The sequence below is a fragment of the Tachyglossus aculeatus genome, chromosome 15 (assembly GCF_015852505.1).
Source record: "Tachyglossus aculeatus isolate mTacAcu1 chromosome 15, mTacAcu1.pri, whole genome shotgun sequence".
NCBI classification, from domain to species: domain Eukaryota; kingdom Metazoa; phylum Chordata; class Mammalia; order Monotremata; family Tachyglossidae; genus Tachyglossus; species Tachyglossus aculeatus.
This window is the reverse complement of record NC_052080.1, coordinates 25,131,631-25,150,789: the sequence shown is the minus strand read 5'-3', so window position 1 is coordinate 25,150,789 and position 19,159 is coordinate 25,131,631. Positions and strand designations below refer to the sequence as shown.

The 19,159-nt window shown below is 50.2% G+C and overlaps 1 protein-coding gene across 2 annotated transcripts in view; it reads right to left on the bottom strand.

The window, feature by feature from the left end:
• Nucleotides 1–4,797: 4,797 nt before the first annotated feature.
• TMEM100 (transmembrane protein 100) overlaps nt 4,798–19,159 on the bottom strand; it is a 47,709-nt gene continuing 33,347 nt past the window's right edge. Inside the window, exons 1-3 of one of the 2 annotated variants that reach the window (XM_038757389.1) lie at nt 13,768–13,913; nt 9,383–9,531; nt 4,798–6,419 (exon numbers count right to left, since the gene is read on the bottom strand). In XM_038757389.1, coding sequence (XP_038613317.1) covers nt 5,951–6,352 — 402 coding nt within the window. In that variant the 5' untranslated portion in view covers nt 6,353–6,419; nt 9,383–9,531; nt 13,768–13,913 and the 3' untranslated portion in view covers nt 4,798–5,950. Of the gene's footprint in view, nt 6,420–9,382; nt 9,532–13,767; nt 13,914–19,159 lie in introns of those variants that run through there. The other variant, XM_038757390.1, reaches the window with a different exon arrangement.

Genomic DNA, 19,159 nt, shown 5'->3' with positions numbered 1-19,159 from the left:
CCACGGAGAGGCTGTGTGGTCTAATGGAAAGAGGGCTTCAGGATGGAGGGTCAGGAAACCCGCGTTCAAATCCCAGCTCTGCGGCTGCCCTGCTTTATGACCTCACTTAAGTCACTTAACCTCTCTTGTCCCTTTTTTTAAAAAAATTTAATGGTACTTGTTAAGCGCTTACTACATTCCAAGCACTGTTCTAAGTGCTGAACCCGTTGTTGTGTAGGGACCATCTCTATATGTTGCCAACTTGTACTTCTCAAGCGCTTAGTACAGTCCTCTGCACACAGTAAGCACTCAATAAATACGATTGAATGAATGAATGAATGAATACAAACTAATCAGGTTGGACACAGTTTCTGTCCTACATAGGGCTCACAGTCTTAACCCCCATTTTACAGATGAGATTTTTAAGGCACAGAGAATCAATCAATTGTATTTATTGAGAGCTTACTGTCTGCAGAGCACTGTACTAAGCGCTTGGGAAGTACAAGTTGGCAACATATAGAGACAGTCCCTACCCAACAGTGGGCTCACAGTCTAAAAGAAGTGAAGTGACTTGCCCAAGGTCACACAGCAGGCAAGTGGCAGACCCAAGATTAGAATCCAGAACCCTCTGACTCCCAAGCATGAATTCTATCAGTTTTCTCTTTTGGAAATTGAGGATGAGAGCTCTGTCTCCCTTCTCTCAGATTCTGTGCCCCATGACGTCCAGGAACTGTGTCCTATCTGGCTGTCTTTTTTGTTTTAAATTGCTATTTGTTAATCACGTACTATGTGCCAAGTACTGTTTTAAGGACTGGAATAGATAGAAGGTAATTATGTTGAACAGAGTTCCTATCCTACATGGAGTTCACAGTCTAAGTAGGAGGGAGAACTGGGGTAGCATTGGGGTAGATACAAGATAATCAGGTTGAAGACAATCCATATCCCACATGGGGCTGAGAGCTTTAATCCCCACTTTAAAGATGAGGCCCAGAGCAGTGAAGTGACTTGCCCCAGGCCACACAGCAGACAAGAGGCAGAACTGGAATTAGAACCACATCCTCTGATTCCTCAGTCCGTGCTCTTCTATCAGGTCACGCTGCTTCTCAATTGGCTGCCCCACTGGCTCTTAATAAATACCATCGTTTATCCCACTTACTCTTGAATCACAAAAGTAAAGAGGGAATGGATTTGGATGCTTTGGACCGAACCAAAGTGGCAGGGCTGGGGCATTTTAACCTAAAAGCCTTGTTTTGCTTCTGTCAGTCAGCCCGTCTCATTTTAAAACAGGAAAGGCGCTTCTTTAATCCACCTGTTCAATTATTTATCATGCTCTGAGCTTCCTGTGAAGTGTCATTCATGCCAAGCCTTTATGTTGTAAGAGGACACCTTAATATTTTTAATGACCTTAAGCAAAGTGATTGACACCAGATAGCCGGGTCAGATGGTGGGGCTGACGTAGGTGCCACTTCTCTCAGTAGCATCAACGCTTCCTGCCTCGAACAAGTTGGAGCTGCCGTGACAGTGTTCAAATGTGCCGTCCGCTTACCTCCGCTTTAAGCCCTTTTATTATAGCTGCTGGAAAGCCGGAGCAGGGGAGCTTAGTGGAAAGAACACAAATCTGGGAGTCAGGGGGCCTGAGTTCTAATCCCGGCTTGGCCAGTTGTCTGCTGTGTTATCTTGGGTAAGTCACACAACTTCTCAGCACCTCAGTTTCCACAGCTGTAAAATGGGGATTCAAAGCCCTTCCTTAGATTCCTCCCCTTTCCTTAGATTGTCCCAAATGGGTCTCACAGAGGCTGTGTCTGACCTGGTTAAATTGTACCTACCCCCCGTGCTTGACACATAGTATGTGCTTAATATAATAATAATGATAATGATGGAGAGGGAAGCACCACAAGTACAGACTCAAAACATTTCTAAGACAACCAGACATCCAGTTAGAAAGAGACGGGCGACCGGATTCCATCAACCCCAGCGCATACTAAGCACTTAAATACCATCATTATTATCAACAATCCCTCTCCACTTCGGCGATGTTTTCTCTGTCCTTTCCCATCTTTTATTTTCTGGGTGGAAATCCCATCACACCCTTCCCAGTGGGGATGCGGTTCTGGGTCATTGTGGCCTGAGCCACGAAAATACTTCAGTCCAAAGCACTTCAGTTACATGACTGTTATATGGTTGTGTTGTACTCTCCCAAGTGCTTAGTACAGTGCTCTCCACACAAGCACTCAATAAATATGATTGATTGGTTCAGTTAGCTTGATCTGAAAGGTAACGGACAGGAGAGAACATGATCCCATTTCCTTTTGGTTCAGTGGATTCCCAGCGCAAATGCCCCAAATTTCCTGAGGAATGGGGCTGTGAAACCCCGGGGACACACCCTTGGGTATTGAACAAGACAATGACATTTCCACACCTAATCCCAACCCAGGAAAAGCTCAGCCTTCAGGCCCGAACCATTTAGGGGGTCACAAGAAGGGGGTTACATTAGTTTCAGTGAGGCCTAGTGGAAAGAGCACAGGACTGGGAGGCATAGGACCTGAGTTCTAATCTCTACTCTGCCACTTGTTTGCTGTGTGACCTTGGGCAAATCTCTTAATCTCTCAGACCCTTCATTTCCAGATAGGAAACCAAAGGCACAAAGGAACTGTGTTGTGTCCCAAGATCTCATAATAAGTGGGTGAAGTGTTAGGAGTAAAGTTTCACTGTAGGGCTTGGGCCTCAGTGTGTCCGCCCTTAGTAATGGGCCTGTTTCCCCAAACTTCTATTGGAAAGGGGCACCACCCTCCCTCTTCCACCCAAGGCACAGCTCATGTAGCTCCATGGGATACCCATTACAGAGTCACCTGATGGCCCTCCCCAGCTACCGCCTGAGTCCTCCGAGTAGGGGTATCGGCCGCTATAAGCAGGCGTCCAGGGGCACTTGCGTGGAAGAGAAAGACTTCCCAGCTGCTGTGGCATTATACAATAATAACAATGGTATTTATGAAGTGCTTTTTATATGCCAAGCACTGGAGCAGTTAGGAGACAATCAGATCAGACATAGTCCCCGTCCTCCATGGAGCTCACAGTCTAAGAGAGAGGAAGAACAGGTATTTAATCCCCGATGTACAGATGAGGAAACCGAGACCCAAAGAGAGCCCTGCTTCAGGTCACACAGCAGGCTGGTAGCTGAGCTGAGACTAGATCCTAGGTGTCCTAACTCCCAGGATCAGGTTCTTTCCATGCTGTCACCTGTCGTCTCCCTATGTAGTTCCCCAGGTCTGGGGCATGCCCCAGGCAGCCTAGCTCTGAGACGGGAGGAGCCTGGGGAAGATCTGGGGTTTCTGAAGAGTAGCCTGGTGTAGAAATAAGAATAGTATCCAATGAGCACCCACTGGGCACTTGGGAAAACACAAAAAAGTGACCTATTCCCTGTCCACAAGGAGTGTCCACTCTGTAGAGCTTTAGCCTTTCCCAAGATGCACTGCTAAATCCATGAGGATGGCCAGCTTATGGCTGACAGGCAGCACGGTAACCTGGAGGTCTGGGAGAATTGAGGAGCAGGAGGAGAAGAAAGAGGAGGAGAAAAAAGATGAGAAAGTGGAGAAGGAGGAGGAGAAGAAGAAGGAGGAGGAGAAGAAGAAGAAGGAGGAGGAGAAGAAGGAGGAGGAGGAGAAGAAGGAGAAGAAGGAGGAGGAGGAGGAGAAGGATGAGGAGGAGGAGAAGGATGAGAAGGAGGAGAAGGATGAGAAGGAGGAGGAGAAGGATGAGGAGGAGGAGAAGGAGGAGGAGAAGGATGAGGAGGAGGAGAGGGAGGAGGATGAGGAGGAGAGGGAGGAGGAGGAGGAGGAGGAGAGGGAGGAGGAGGAGGAGGAGGGGGAGGAGAAGGAGGAGGGGGAGGAGAAGGAGGAGGGGGAGGAGAAGGAGGAGGGGGAGGAGAAGGAGGAGGGGGAGGAGAAGGAGGAGGAGGAGGAGGAGAAGGAGGAGGAGAAGGAGAAGGAGGAGGAGAAGGAGGAGGAGAAGGAGGAGGAGAAGGAGGAGGGGGAGGAGAAGGAGGGGGAGGAGAAGGAGGGGGAGGAGAAGGAGGGGGAGGAGAAGGAGGGGGAGGAGAAGGAGGGGGAGGAGAAGGAGGGGGAGGAGAAGGAGGGGGAGGAGAAGGAGGGGGAGGAGAAGGAGGGGGAGGAGAAGGAGGGGGAGGAGAAGGAGGGGGAGGAGAAGGAGGGGGAGGAGAAGGAGGGGGAGGAGAAGGAGGGGGAGGAGAAGGAGGGGGAGGAGAAGGAGGGGGAGGAGAAGGAGGGGGAGGAGAAGGAGGAGGAGGAGAAGGAGGAGGAGGAGAAGGAGGAGGAGGAGAAGGAGGAGGAGGAGAAGGAGGAGGAGAAGAAGGAGGAGGAGGAGAAGGAGGAGGAGGAGGAGGAGGAGGAGAAGGAGGAGGAGGAGGAGAAGCAGGAGAAGGAGAAGCAGGAGAAGGAGAAGCAGGAGAAGGAGAAGCAGGAGAAGGAGAAGCAGGAGAAGGAGAAGCAGGAGAAGAAGCAGCAGGAGAAGAAGCAGCAGGAGAAGAAGCAGCAGGAGAAGAAGCAGCAGCAGGAGGAGGAGAAGGAGGAGGAGAAGAAGGAGGAGAAGAAGGAGGAGAAGAAGGAGGAGGAGAAGGAGGAGAAGGAGAAGAAGGAGGAGGAGAAGGAGAAGGAGAAGAAGGAGGAGGAGAAGGAGAAGAAGGAGAAGAAGCAGGAGGAGGAGGAGAAACAGGAGGAGGAGGAGAAGCAGGAGGAGGAGGAGAAGCAGGAGGAGGAGAAGAAGCAGGAGGAGGAGAAGCAGCAGCAGCAGCAGGAGGAGGAGGAGGAGGAGGAGGAGGAGAAGAATATGGTGGTCCCACTTTCCTCAACGTCCAAGCCAATGCCTTGCACCACAATCACACCTCCGCCCCCTGGTGACCAAAACAACCTAACACACTTCCCCCAGTTCAAAATTTAACGCGGCAGGTTTTCCATGCCTCCGACTTCCAGTCGTACCTCATAGTAAGCACTGTGAGGGTGGGGATCATGTCTAACAATCTATTGGACTCTCTCCAGGGCTCAATAAAAGCCACTGATCGACTGATGGATACAGCACTTACAATCACCAAAAACCCCTGTGTGTGAGAAAGGCGGCTGGTTCCCCTCCACCCTCATCTAACACGAAGGATACAACGGAAATTTCACCGACAGGAGAGAGAGGAAATCAGTTGCACCACAAACAATCTGAGCATGTTATAGGGTGAACAGGGAAAGGAGCTACTTAAACTCCAGTGAATGGCCCATGAAGACCATGGAAAATCATTTCAGGGGATCTAGCAGCACGGAGTATTTATTATTTTAAATGAAGTGTACATTTTTTAAATTTTTTATATAAAAATTGAAAGTGCTAGACGGGATCACATTAAAATTAATTTACAAAAAGGAGGTTTCCTGCCCATGCTCAGGCCTCAACAACTTCCACCACACTGGATTCTAGCAGATGGCTACCTCCTTCTTTCCGGCAGCCAAGTTTAGTGTTTGAGGAAAAGTACCAGCGATGATAATTTATTGGAAGAGAAACACGGGCAGAGACCTGTAAATATTAAGCGAGTTTCAGGAAAATCAGAGCTTTTCCAGGAAACGTGTGGGAAGTCAGAGGTGTCTTCGACTCTTAAAGCTGATTCCAACATCTCACCAGGTCCAACCTTGCCGTGGGGATGATGGTCAGCAAAGCTGGATCTCTGCGTCGGTCATCGGGGACGTCCGGCCTCGGACACTAGCTCAGCGCCAGCTCCTTCTCTGCCCTTCAGGGACAGGGCGGAGAGATGATATTTCCAGTCTTCATGAACACTGGCCCTTCTTGTCATTAGAGGCACGAGACAATCCAAAGAGCGTCTCTCCATCCTCCTCAGGGTAATTCCTATCCTGGACCATCCACTTCCCCCTACGCGGGTTCAGGTGAGTCGAAAGAGGGGACCCCAGAGACTGAGGCATCCCTAGGCAAAGAGGCTCCTCTGGTTGACCACGAGAGCCGTCTGGCTCTCCCGCCTCTTGCCCTTCTTGTGCCTCTGCCTGATCTTCCAGCACAAGGCACTGGAGGCCAAGAGCAGGACACCCGAGGACAGGAGGAGCAGTCCAAAGACCGAGATGATGGAGCCGTGGGAGTTGAAGCTGTAAGCTACGGCAGTGACCACCACCCCAGCGATGAAGATGACGACGCCGAAGGGAATGGTGCAGCGGTAGCAAGAGAGCTCGGCTCCCCCCGTGGCAGCAGTCAGCTGGATCTCACTTACCAGGGGCACCGAGGTGACAGGCCCCTCGCTGAGACTCTTCTCCATCGCGATGGGCTCGGGGCCCTTGGGCGCCCCTCCGATCTCCTTAATGGGTTCCGTGGTCATTCTGCAATTGGCCGTCTCCTCCCTAAGCTCAGAGGCTGGGGATCTGCTTGTAAACCATGTGGGAAAGCTGTTGGGAGAGACACAGTCAGTGTGGGAGAGCTCTCAAAAGCAGCAAACTCGGAATGCCGACTAGAATCCAGCTTGCTCCAAGGGCTGGGAAGAGCACCTCAGTCAAATCAACTTACTGAGCACCTACTGGATGCGGAGGACGGCAGAGTTAGAAGATGCAATCCCTGCTTTCAAGGAGCTGACACCCGATGGAGCGTACAGCGCTGTACTAAACACGTGGGAGCACACGATAGAGGTGGCAGACAGGATCCGTGCCCTCAAGAAACTGATAGTCTACTGGATGTAGAGCACTGAACTGAGCTTTCTGGGAAGTACGCCATGGCAAAAGACCCAGTCCTCAAGGGAAAAATCTTCACCCACTCGCTCCTCTCCCTCTCTGACTATTCCAAGGGAAATGCCAAGAGACCCCTGTCCTGAAGGGAATATGCACTCTAAGCAAGCCATCTTGGCAAAACTCATTTGGAATTTCAACGGTTCTTTCCCAGATATTTCACTCCCAAATCAAGGCAGCACAAGAATCTGTTTTGGGGGCAGCGGCTTCAGACGCAATCAAGTATAAAGAAATGCCAACTAAGCCTCTGGCTTTCGCCACACTGTTTTTACAGGACAAAACCTCCATTTTCCTTCACCCTGGCTCCCCCTTTGAAGCAGCTGAAAATGGCTTTGGTCCGATTCCAGGATCTGGGGGAGTTTCAGTTAATCAAATCCAGTGATAACCTATTCTTTGTATTCAGAGGAAGGGAACTCTTTCCATAAAGAACCCCATCCTATTCACAAATGCTTTGGCTCATGGGTTTGGGGTTTCATTTAATTTCTTTCAGGTAACAGAAACTTTTCCGAGTTAATTGAGAGTACTTGGGCTAAGTCACAAAGCTTTAAAATCCAGTGATAACCTATTCTTTGTATTCAGAGGAAGGGAACTCTTTCCATAAAGAACCCCATCCTATTCACAAATGCTTTGGCTCGTGGGTTTGGGGTTTCATTTAATTTCTTCTTTCAGGTAACAGAAACTATTCCGAGTTAATTGAGAGTACTTGAGCTAAGTCACAAAGCTTCTGACAAATTCAGAAAGCAGCTTTGTAGGCTACCTAATAGGTGTGGAACCTGTTGAGCACTTACTACATGCCAAGCACTGAGTTCAATAGAAGATCATCAGGTCATTCAGATTATTTAGTGCTTAGTAATAATAATAATAATAATAATGGTATTTGTTAAGCGCTTACTATTTGCAAAGAACTGTTCTAAGCACTGGGGGGATACAAGGTGATCAGGTTGTCCCACTTGGGGCTCACAGTCTTAATCCCCATTTTACAGATGAGGTAACTGAGGCACAGAGAAGTTAAATGGCTTGCCCAAGGTCACATCTTACAAGTGGCAGAGCCAGAATTTGAACCCATGAACCTCTGACTCCCAAGCCCGTGCTTTTTCCACTGGGCCATGCTACTGTGCCTGGCATATGGAAAGCTCTTAAATACCAATAAAAAAAAAGTCAGATACAGTTTCTATCCTACATGGGGCTCATGGTCTAAGAGAGAGAACAGGTATTTTATACCCATTTAACAGATGAGGAAACTGAGGGACAGCAAAGTCAAGATACTGGCCCTAGGTCTTGCAGCAAGCAAGTTGGAGAGCCACGATCAGAACACAGGTTCTCTGACTCCCAGGACAATTCTCTGTCCTCCCAGACTCTGCTGCTTCAAAGGAATAAGCCACATTGACAAATCTTAAATATTCACTGTAGCAGAAGGGATCCCACCCTGGGACAGGAAGGGAATCGCTCTCTGTCCTCTCCAGTTCTGATTAAAACATAACAAATACCATTATTATTTTTATTATTAAGTGCTTTCCATGTGCCCAGCACCATTCTAAACACCGGGGTAGACACAGGGTAATCAGGTTAGACACAGTCCCTGTCCCACTTGGGGCTTACACTCAATCCCCATTTTACAAATGCGGTAACTGAGGCACACAAAAGTGAAGTGACTTTCCCAAGGCCACACAGCCAAGCGACAGAGCTGGGATTAGAACCCAACCTCTCTCATACCTCACCACTCTGTAACCAAGTTCTTCCTGGCATCTGAAAAACCCATACATTTTCCTTGCTAAATTCGTGTCCAATATAAAGGTGCTCTATATCCGTCTCTCACTTTAGAGTGTAAGCTTCCTGTGAGCATGGGACTCATCTTGCTCTAGCTGAAATTTCCTAAGCGCTCACTACGGAGCACGGCGCCCAGCGGGCGCTCAGTATATACCATCCCTGCTTCCGTTCCTATTATTGCAGGGAACTGCAGGAAAGCTGTCTCACAGACAGAGTTTAAAGGAAGGAGGGAGCCGAGCCCTCCTTAAGCCGATGAATGCTGCTTGTGTTCGGCATGTCTTAAGAACTTGGGAGACACAGGCTGGAGTCCACGGCCTGTCCCGTCCAGGAAGCCAGATCTGACATCATCATCCCCAGGGTAATTAGAGGGTGAGTGGGGCCTTATGGTGTTTCTCCAACTGTGAGTTGACGCACCCAGCCGGAGCACACATTTATATTCTCATCATTGATTTAGCTCAGGCGAACGGGTTCGGAGGAAGAGGCCAGGGGGAGGGGAGACCAACTCTCTGAAGAAAGCACCGCTCACTGAACCAGAGGCCTGAGGAAAAAGTGAAAACATTTCTCCCAATACTTGCTCTACCGCTGCCCTGCTGTGGGATCTTGGGCAAAGCTCCTCCGTGCCTCAGTTTCCTCATCTGTAAAACTGGGATTCAATACCGGTTCTGTAAAACTGGGATTTAATATCTGTTCTCCCTCCCATTTAAACTGGAGCCTCTTGTGGGATGAGACTGTTTCTAGCCTGATTATTCTTTTATCTGTCCTGGCACTTATTACAGTGCTTGGCACATAGTAAGTGCTTAACACAAGCCACAATTACGGCTACTACCATGATTAATATTACTATTAGAGATGCAAGTACCTACCAGGGAAGACAGAATCCACGGGAACAGGTGTCACTTGGCTCAGTTGTTGGGCCACAGTGGATGCAAACCTTCCTCTGTCAGTCTGAGGGAAGTTCTGTCACAAGGCCCCTGCTGTTGACCAAGCGGGTCGGCTTCCGCAGCCGGATCACCTTTCCAAGAACAAATGAGGAAAAAAGCCCTGAGCAGCGTTTATCAAATGTTTAGGATCCGAGGGCTTCTTTCTGCCTGGAACGGAGGAGGCAACTTTCCCTTCTCCGCCTTCTTCTCTCCTCTCAGAAACTCCTTTCACAGGGGACTTGGGATTTTGCAACTTTCCCTTCTAGTCCTGAACGCCAGAACCAATGCCTGCCAGCCTCCTTCCCTCCTTCCTTCTCTCCTCTTCTCCCTCCTTCTCTCCTCTCCTCCCTCCATTCCCACAGAAAGGCTGTGGATTTAAGCTTGATTTCTCACTCAATGTTTCCCTTCTATCTGGCCGGTATTTTTCACATCCCTCTTCCCAACAGGAGTCTGTTGGCTTACGGACAGTGTCCTGAACAGCAGGAACATGAAGTCACTGACAGCCGCCCAGTCTGGTGAAGCAGCAGGGATTTCTATTCCTAAGTTCCACAGTGCTCCTCTTGGGAACGTATGCTAGTGAGGCAAGGCTCCAGGATTTCGGTTTAATCCTCATCTTGGGATCCCGCACTCTCCAAAAATCCAGTGGTTTGATGTTAGGAAATTTTGGGGCCTCATGTTAAATGTTTGTGCCAACCCTTCTGTCCCATAAGTTCAGCAAATTCTGTTGCACAGATCTCAAAACAGCAATAATCACTGTGTAGAGAAGCAGTGTGGCACAGGGGAGAGAGAAGGGGTGGAGGACCAGGTGGGTCCTGGTTTCTACTTCCAGTTCTTCCACTAGTCTGCTGTGTGGCGTTGGGCAAGTCACCAAACACCTTTAGGCCTCAGTTTCTTCATCTGTAAAATAGGGACCAAATACCTGTTCTGCTCCCCCTTAAACCATGAATCCCATGAGGGACAAGTACTGTGTCTCACCTGATGAACTGGCATCTACTCCACTGCTTAGTACCAAATGTGGTGCATCAAATAAACTGTATTAACATATACCACTATTAATATTATTATGGTATTTGTTAAGCACTGACCCAGTGGGGCACAAATCCCCAAGCTAGTGCTTTCTTCTCTAAATGCCCTTGCATGGATGAATCCATCTGCTTTCTATTGGAGGAGCTGGATTTCATTTAGAAGCTCCTCTCTAAAAACCCAAACTCTAGCCAGCGAGAGGCCCGAGCTCCAGGGGCTCACTCGGTCAAACGTGGCTTCACCCGACTGTATCTCAAAAGTGTCTCCAGTTTCAGACACCAACTACTGCTGTCCCTCTCTCTGCTCCCTCCAGCCGGTCTCTACTGGCACAGCCAGCCTGGAGGAAAATCTGGCTGGTTAATAATAATAATGGTATTTTTTAAGCACTCAGTATGTGCCACGCACTGTACTGAGTGTTGGTGTGGATACAAGCAAATTGAGTTGGACACATTCCTTGTCCCACATGGCGATCGCAGTTGATCACACAGGGAAGCAGCATGGCTCAGTGGAAACAGCCCGGGCTTGGGAGCCAGAGGTCATGGGTTCTAATCCCAGCTCCGCCACTTGCCAGCTATGTGACTTTGGGCAAGTCACTTAACTTCTCTGGGCCTCAGTTACCTCATCTGTAAAATGGGGATTAAGATTGTGAGCCCCACATGGGACAACTTGATTACCTGAGTACCCAGCGCTTAGAACAGTGCTTTGCACATAGTAAGCGCTTAACAAATACCAAAATTATTATTATTAACCCCCATTTTACAGATGAGGTAACTGAGGCACAGAGATATGAAGCGAGGTCACACGGCAGAAAAGTGGCATAGCCAGAATTAGAGCTCAGGTCCTTCGGCTGATTGATCTTCACCCCGAAATCCCCCAAGATGGTCTGTTCCTCCACACCAGGGGGATCCTGCTCGCTCTCCGGGGCAGCTAGCCAGGCTGTGGTCCTCGGTGTGCCAGAAGAACAGCCCTCCTCGAGCAACAGGCTCAAGGAATAGAGCCCTCCCATCCCCCTTTTTGGCAGGGAGGGAAAGACCCTGGTTAGCAGCAGACCCAAGGCTCGAGTCCAAGCGCGTCAGCCGGGCTTCTGGGCCTGAAGATCAGCTCCGCATCCTAGATGCCATGGAGGAAGGGGGACTGTTTAAGGCCTCAGCTGCCTCTGCCCCTCCCTGCGCCTCTACTGCCCTTTATCAGGGGCCAAGGGGTTGCCCAGCAGGCCGACACTGAGTGTCAGGCCGACGCTGAGACACCCATGGGGCCACAGCCATCCTCCTCCTCCTCCAGAGATGGAGGTGCTGCTGAGGGCTCTACCATCAATCAATCGTATTTATTGAGCGCTTACTGTGTGCAGAGTACACAGTAACCAGGGGTGCTGGAACACACTCTACTCTACACAGTCTACTTGCAGACAAGTGAGTTTGTGCAGCCTGACCTGTGACACTCCCTTACCCCAATCTGGGGTTGGCCTGTGCCCTCCGTCTGCCCTTTTGACGTCTGGATGGGGCCCGGGGCTGGGGGTGAGCTAAGATGGGCATCCCTGCTTATTGTCTTGCTGCAACCTTGCCTTACTGCCAGGTTTTCAGCCTCTGCCTGGACTCCCGATAGTTGAGGTACCCCTGCCCAGCTTAGAGTTCTTCCTGAACTTTACATATGTGCATATATGTGTGTATGGGTATGCTTGCGTACGTGTGTGTGCATGAATGCATGTGTGTGTCCTCAGTACAGTGGTCCCCCACCGTTCTAAAGAAGGCAAGCACGCGTGCAGACCCCCTCCACCAGAATGTCTGGAGGAGGGTAGGCCAGGACAGACAGAATCCTCTCTCCAAGACAGCAGTATCCCAGTCCCTGAGCCCCACCAGCCCTAGCGAAAAGCATTGGGGTGCAGAATCACCCCAGTAAACCTCCAGAAACTCCAGTCCTCCCACACACGGCATGCTCGCACCCCACTGCTTCCCGCCCAGCAGTCCCAGTTCAGCCACAGTAAGGGTCCACCTTGCCCCCCACTCTCCCACTGTGCCAAATGTCCTGGTGTCCAGAGTACTGGGGGAGTGGGGAGCAGAACATTTTGGCATTTTGTGCCCCAGCCCAGCCCCAGCTCAGTGGACCCCAACAACTTCCCTTTTGGGGGGTGGGCACAGACCCTTTCTGGCTGGGCCGCCCCTTGCCATGCATCCTGAAGCTTGGGGCTCCCCGTGTGCACCCCAAAGCTTGGGATATCCCTCACGCACCGCAAAGCTGAGGACTCCCCCTACACGTCCTGAAAATTGGGGCTTTCCCTGTACAGTCCAGAGCTCAAGCCTCCCCCCCTGCACACCCCAAAGCTCAGGGATTCCCCCCTCTCCATGCACCCCACAGCTCGGGGCTCCCTCCACACATCCCAAAGCTCTTCCTGCATAGTACGGGGCTCAGGGCTCACCCCTGTACACCCCAAAGCTTGGGGATCCCACCATGCTCCCCAAATCTTGGGGCTCTCCCTGCACAGTCTGGGGCTCGGGGCTCACCCCTGCACACCCCAAAGCTCAGAGCTCTCCCCATTCACCCCAAATCTCGGGGCTCTCCCTGCACAGTCCAGGGCTCAGGGAGCCTTTCTGCACACCTCAAAGCTCAGAGGTCCTCACAGGCACCCCAGAGCTCGGGGCTCTCTCTGCACAGTCCGAGGTTCGGGGCTCGCCCCTATATACCCCAAAGCTTGGGGATTCTCCCACGCACCCCAAATCTCGGGGCTCTCTCTGCGCAGTCCAGGGTTCAGGGCTCTCCTCTGTATACCCCAAAGCTTGGGGATTCTCCCATGTACCCCAAATCTCGGGGCTCTCCTTGCACAGTCTGGGGATCAGGGCGGTCCTCTGCATATCCCAAAGCTCTGAACTTCTCCCACGCCCCCCAAATCTCATGGCTCTCCCTGCACACCCCAAAGCTCGGGTCTCCCACCGATACGTCCCAAATTTCGAGGCTCTCCCTGCACACCCCAAAGCTCGGGTCTCCCTCCGATACACCCCAAATCTCGAGGGTCCCCCTGCACACCCAAAGCTCTGGGCTCCCCCCATTCACCCCAAATCTCGTGACCCTCCCTATACACCCCAAAGCTCGGGTCTCCCTCGACACACCCCAAATCTCTTGACTCTCCCTGTTCACCCCAAAGCTCGGGGATCCCCCCCGCTGCACCCCAAATCTCACGCCCCCCCCCCTGCACATCCCAAACCTCAGGCCTCTGCCTGCTCACGCCAAATCTAAGGATCCCCCCCAGCCAGTCCCAGACTTGGGGTCTCCCCAGGACACTTTCCCGCTGCCCCCCGCAGTCCGGTCCTCACCTTCCCGCTGCCCGGAGGGACGAAGGCCGCACGGCCAGGGTGGTCCGGTCCAGCCCGGTGTCCGCAGGCCGGTCAGTGGCCGGGGCGATGGGGGGACAAGGTCATGCCCACCGGGTGGTCGCCAACCGAACCCCCCCCGCCCCCGCACCTCCCCGGCGGGCTGGAGAAAGGACCAGCCCCGCAGTGTCCGCTTTAAAGCGCTTGGGCAGTCCAGGGCCCCTCCTCCTCCCCTGTTCCCTCCCCCTGCTCGCCTCTGGCTCAGGTTTTCTCCTCCTCCCGCAGCCAGGCCCTGCCCCCTCCGCCCACGGGCCCTGGCCACTCGGCACAGCAGCCCCCTGACCCCTGACCCCCCGACAGGGATGAAGGAGCAGGCCTCCGGACCCTCTGCAGCCGTCCCCCAGGCTGGGCTAAGGAGGCCAGAATCAATCCATCAATCAGGGCTATTTGCTGAGCGCTTACGGTGCGCAGAGCACTGTAGTGAGAGGACACCATCCTCAGCAGCGTCTGTTGTCCGCAGCGGACTTGACATGACTGACTCCATTTTGTGGATGCTGACAGTAACCCTCCATTTCTGCAGGCTGAGAGAACAAGTCTGTAAAAGATGCCTTCAAGGCCATCAACAAGTAACACCCATCCGAAGAGAATTTACATCCCTATTACCTATTGCAAGGCCATAGGGCACAAGAATTTACATCCCTATTACCTCCCTATGCAAGGCGTGGGAATGGAGAACAAAGATAATTTGTAACATCCTGCCGGTCCCAATTCCTGAAATTCCCAAATGCCCCCTCCCATGTTGCTGTAACTCAATAAAAGACACAGTGATATTGGGATCGGGGCTGCTTGTCACTCGTACCTCTCCCGGGAGGTGAACGGGCAGGTAGCCACTTTCCTTCTTTACTGCTCTACCTCAACTCATGTCTCCGAGTCATTTTTCCTATCTGCATCACCACCCTGGGTACAAGAACCCTGCAGCCGATTTACACCATGTTAACCTATTTTGCACTCTACTTGTCGATAACAGCATCCAAAGCACCCACAGAGAGAATAAGGAGGGTATTTGTGCAGCGCTTGCTCCGTGCCAAGCTCTGTTCTAAGCACAGGGGGAGATACAAGCTCATCAGGTTGTCCCACGTGGGGCTCACGGTCTTCATCCCCGTTTTACAGATGAGGGAACTGAGGCACAGAGAAGCTAAGTGACTTGCCCAGAGTCACACAGCTGAGAAGTGGCAGAGTCGGGATTAGAACCACGACTTCGGATTCCCAAACCCGGGTTCTTTCCTCTAAGCCACACTGCTTCTCAACACAACACTGGGCTAAGCGCTTGGCAGAGAACAAAATAAAAGAGTTGGCAATAATAATGATGGCATTTATTAAACGCTTACTATGTGCAGAGCACTGTTCTAAGCGCTGGGGAGGTTGCAAGGTGATCAGGTTGTCCCACGGGGGGCTCACAGTCTTAATCCCCATTTTACAAGTGAGGTAACAGGCCCAGAGAAGTTAAGTGACTTGCCCAAAGTCACACAGCTGACCATTGGTGGAGCTGGGATTTGAACCCCTGACCTCTGACTCCAAAGCCCGTGCTCTTTCCACTGAGCCACACTGCTTCTCCAAGATAGATAAGCTACCTGCCAGCAAGGAGCTTTTAGGCGAGCGGGAGCTTATTGCATTGAGTTCTTAGGACAGAGAAGCGACTAGAGCACAGGCCTGGGAGTTTGAAGGACGTGGGGTTTAATCCAGGCTCCACCACCTGTCTGCTGTGAAGTCTTAGGCAAATCACTTAACTTCTCAGTGCCTCATTTACCTCAGCTGTAAAATGGGGGTTAAGACTTGGATCTCATGTGGGACATGAATTTATATCAACCCTAGTTCTTCTTACAATGCCTGGCACATAGCAAGCGTGTATAAAATACTGTTAAAAAACAAACCAACAGAAAAAGCATGCATCCCCTGTACCTTCCCCATCCTCCCAGGGCAGACTACAGCAAAAAGGACACAGCTCCTCCACTGCCCTCCATCTGACCATCAGCAAGGTTTGGATCGAAGACCTTCACCTCCAAAAGTGGAGAAATCCCAGCAGCGGAACCAGGGGAGTGAGGGAGATTCTAGGAATCAGAAGACCTGAGTTCTGATTTCAGCTCTGCCTGCTGGGAGCGTACCACCGTGAATCAATCAATCAATCATATTATTGAGCCCTTACTATATGCAGAGCACTGTACTAAGTGCTTGGAAGAGTACGATATTCATTCAATCATATTTATTGAACATTTATTGTGCACAGAGCACTGTACTAAGTGTTTGATATAACAGACTTGGTAGGCTCATGATGGGCAGGGAATGTCCTAACAGAATCAGTCAGTCAGTTGTATTTATCGAGCGCTTACTGTGTGCAGAACACTGTGTTGAGCGCTCGGGAGAGATCAGTATAGCAATAAACAGTCCCGTTCCCTGCCCACAATGAGCTGGCAGGGACCATCTCTATATGTTGCCAACTTGTACTTCCCAAGTGCTTAGTACAGTGCTCTGCACACAATAAATGCTCAATAAATACAATTGAATGAATGAATGCACTTTCCCACGCTTAGTATAGTACTCTGCAAAGGGTAAGTGCTCAATAAATGCAAACGATTGATTAATTGATATATAGAGATGAATAAAGAACCACCTCCGGGGCATTCTGTCAGATGGACGTGCCCAGCAGGAACCCTGAAATATAACCAGCTACAGTGGGCAGCGAGGACTGGGGTGGCTACCGCTGGCCAGTGCTTGCCCTGTGTTGCACTCACGTGGACCATCAAAGCCCTCTGCATACCCTTTGCCAGGGGCTACCCCCTGCCCTCCTGCCTGCTTATTGCACTCCAGACCCCGGTGGGAACACATGGGCAAGGTACACAGAGGAGCCCACTGTTGGGTAGGGACTGTCTCTATATGTTGCCAACTTGTACTTCCCAAGCGCTTAGTACAGTGCTCTGCACACAGTAAGTGCTCAATAAATACGATTGATGATGATGATGTTGAGGCTGCTACTGTTAATTCCTCCACCTGGAGTCTCCTCTCTTGTCTCTGATAAGAAACTCCATGAAAGCTGGATAAACCAAAATTCTAAGCACCTAGGTGACCTGTCCAGGCAGAATTAGTCAGTCATATTTATCATATTTATTGAGCATTTACTGTGTGCAGAGCACTGTACTACGTGCTATTGAGCACTTACTGTGTGCAGAGCACTGTACTAAGTGCTATTGAGCACTTACTGTGTGCAGAGAACTGTATTAGGCATTCGGGAGAGTACATATAACAATAAACAGTCACTTTCTCTGCCCACAATGAGCTTACAGTCTAGAGAGGGAGACAGACATTAATATAAATAAATTACAGACATGGACATAAGTGCTGGGGGCCGGGTGGGGGGCAAATCATGGCAATGCAGAAGGGAGAAGAGGAAAGGAGGACTTAGTTAGGGAAGGCCTCTTGGAGGAGATGCTCCTTCTTTGAAGTGGAGGAGACTAATTGTCTATTGGCTATGAGGAGGGAGAACATTCCAAGCTAGAGGGACGGTGAAAAGATTAGAGTTAGAGGAGCAAAGTGTGCAGGCTGGGTTGTAGTAAGAGAGCAGTGAGGTGAAGTATGAGGTGGCAAGGAGATTGAGGGCTTTAGAAAATCAGAAGGAGAATAAGGGACACCCACTTCCTTGCCTCTCCCCTAAAGTGTTGCACAGAGGTGAAGGCATAGGGCTGTGCCTGGAGGCTCCAGGATTCCCGGGGGTGGCACTTTCTCATGTTGAGTTAGCAAACATAATGGAAGTGTCATTTTTTATTCCGGAACTTCTGTTACCCAGATGGTGGTCGGTTTGGGGAGTGGGTGGGAAAATGGAGAAAAGGTTTCATTTTGTTCCATTGGTGTGGCATGGACCACGCACTTGGGCACAGATCAATGTTTTGTGGGATGCACACCATTGCAGCATTGTTAATAATAATGGGGATGGCATTTATTAAGCACTTACTATGTGCAAAGCACTGTTCTAAGCACTGGGGAGGTTACAAGGTGATCAGGTTGTCCCCCGGGGGGCTCACAGTCTTAATCCCCATTTTACAGATGAGGGAACTGAGACCCAGAGAAGTGAAGTGACTTGTCCAAAGTCACTGTTGTTGTTATTCTTATAGTTGTCAAGTGCTATGTGCTAAACACTCTCCTAAGCTTTGGAGTTGATACAATTAGGTCAGACACGGTCCCTGTCCCACGTGGGGCTCACAGTCTAAAAAGGAGGGAATAGGATTCCATTCTGATTTTACAGATGAGGAAACTGAGGAACCAAGAAGTGAAGTGACTTGCCCAAGGTCACACCGCAGAAAAGTGGAGGAACCCAGGTCCTCTAACTCCCCAACCCATGCTCTTTCAACTAGGTCACGCAGCTTCCCATAATATTTGTGATTAGTACTATTCCATTCTCTTGAAATCAATCGATAGAATATACTGAGTGCCTACAGGGAGGCTGCACTAAGCACTTGGGATAGGACACTAGAAATATTAGACATGATCCCTGCCCTCAAAGAGCTGGTGGTCTTGCAGGGGAGACAGACACTAAAGTAAATTGTAGATAGGAGGAAGTAATACATCTGTACATAAGTGCTTTCTTGGCGGTTGGGCAGGGAAACTGAAGATTCCTGTTTCCTCCGGTTGTCCATACATTCCACATTTCTTAATCCAGGAAAATTCCATCCTGGAGGCAGCTGGGTCTAGCGGAAAGAGAACAGGACCGGGAGTCAGAAGACCAGAGTTCTGGTCCCAGCCCTGCCTCCGGCCTGCTGTGTGACCACGGGCAAGTTACCTAACCTTGCTGAGCTTCTGCTTCCTCACCTGTAAAATGGGGACAAGACACCCACCTCCCTGCTACCTCAAAGGGATGCGGTCAGGAAAACTAAGGTATGTGATGCAAAAGGTGAAAGTTAGATAGAAATTCAAGTCATATTATCCAGTAGGTTCTAGAGAATTTCCAATTCTTTCCCTTCTCCAAATGAAAATAATTGTGCCCGAAAGATGATTTATCAAAGAGGTTTTGAATTCATTTTCCACCCATGTCTATAGGCAACAAAACATTTCATTTATTTTGAGAGATGCATTCCTTTGGTGTCCAGGCTAAAAACTACAGTAACTAGGCACATGTTTCTGAAACACTACCTCGCAAACAGTGTGGGCTGGATAAATGTTGGGTGATTTATCAATTTACTAGAAATATGGTGATAAAAAGAAAGCCTAATACAAATTAGGCTGAATCTTTAGGATTCTTGAGAACAGATTTATCTTTAACCATGGTTTGTCTGAGGTTGCATCTTCAAAGCCTAACTTAACCATCGTACACAAACACTGTACAAATACAGTGAGGAAAACATAAATG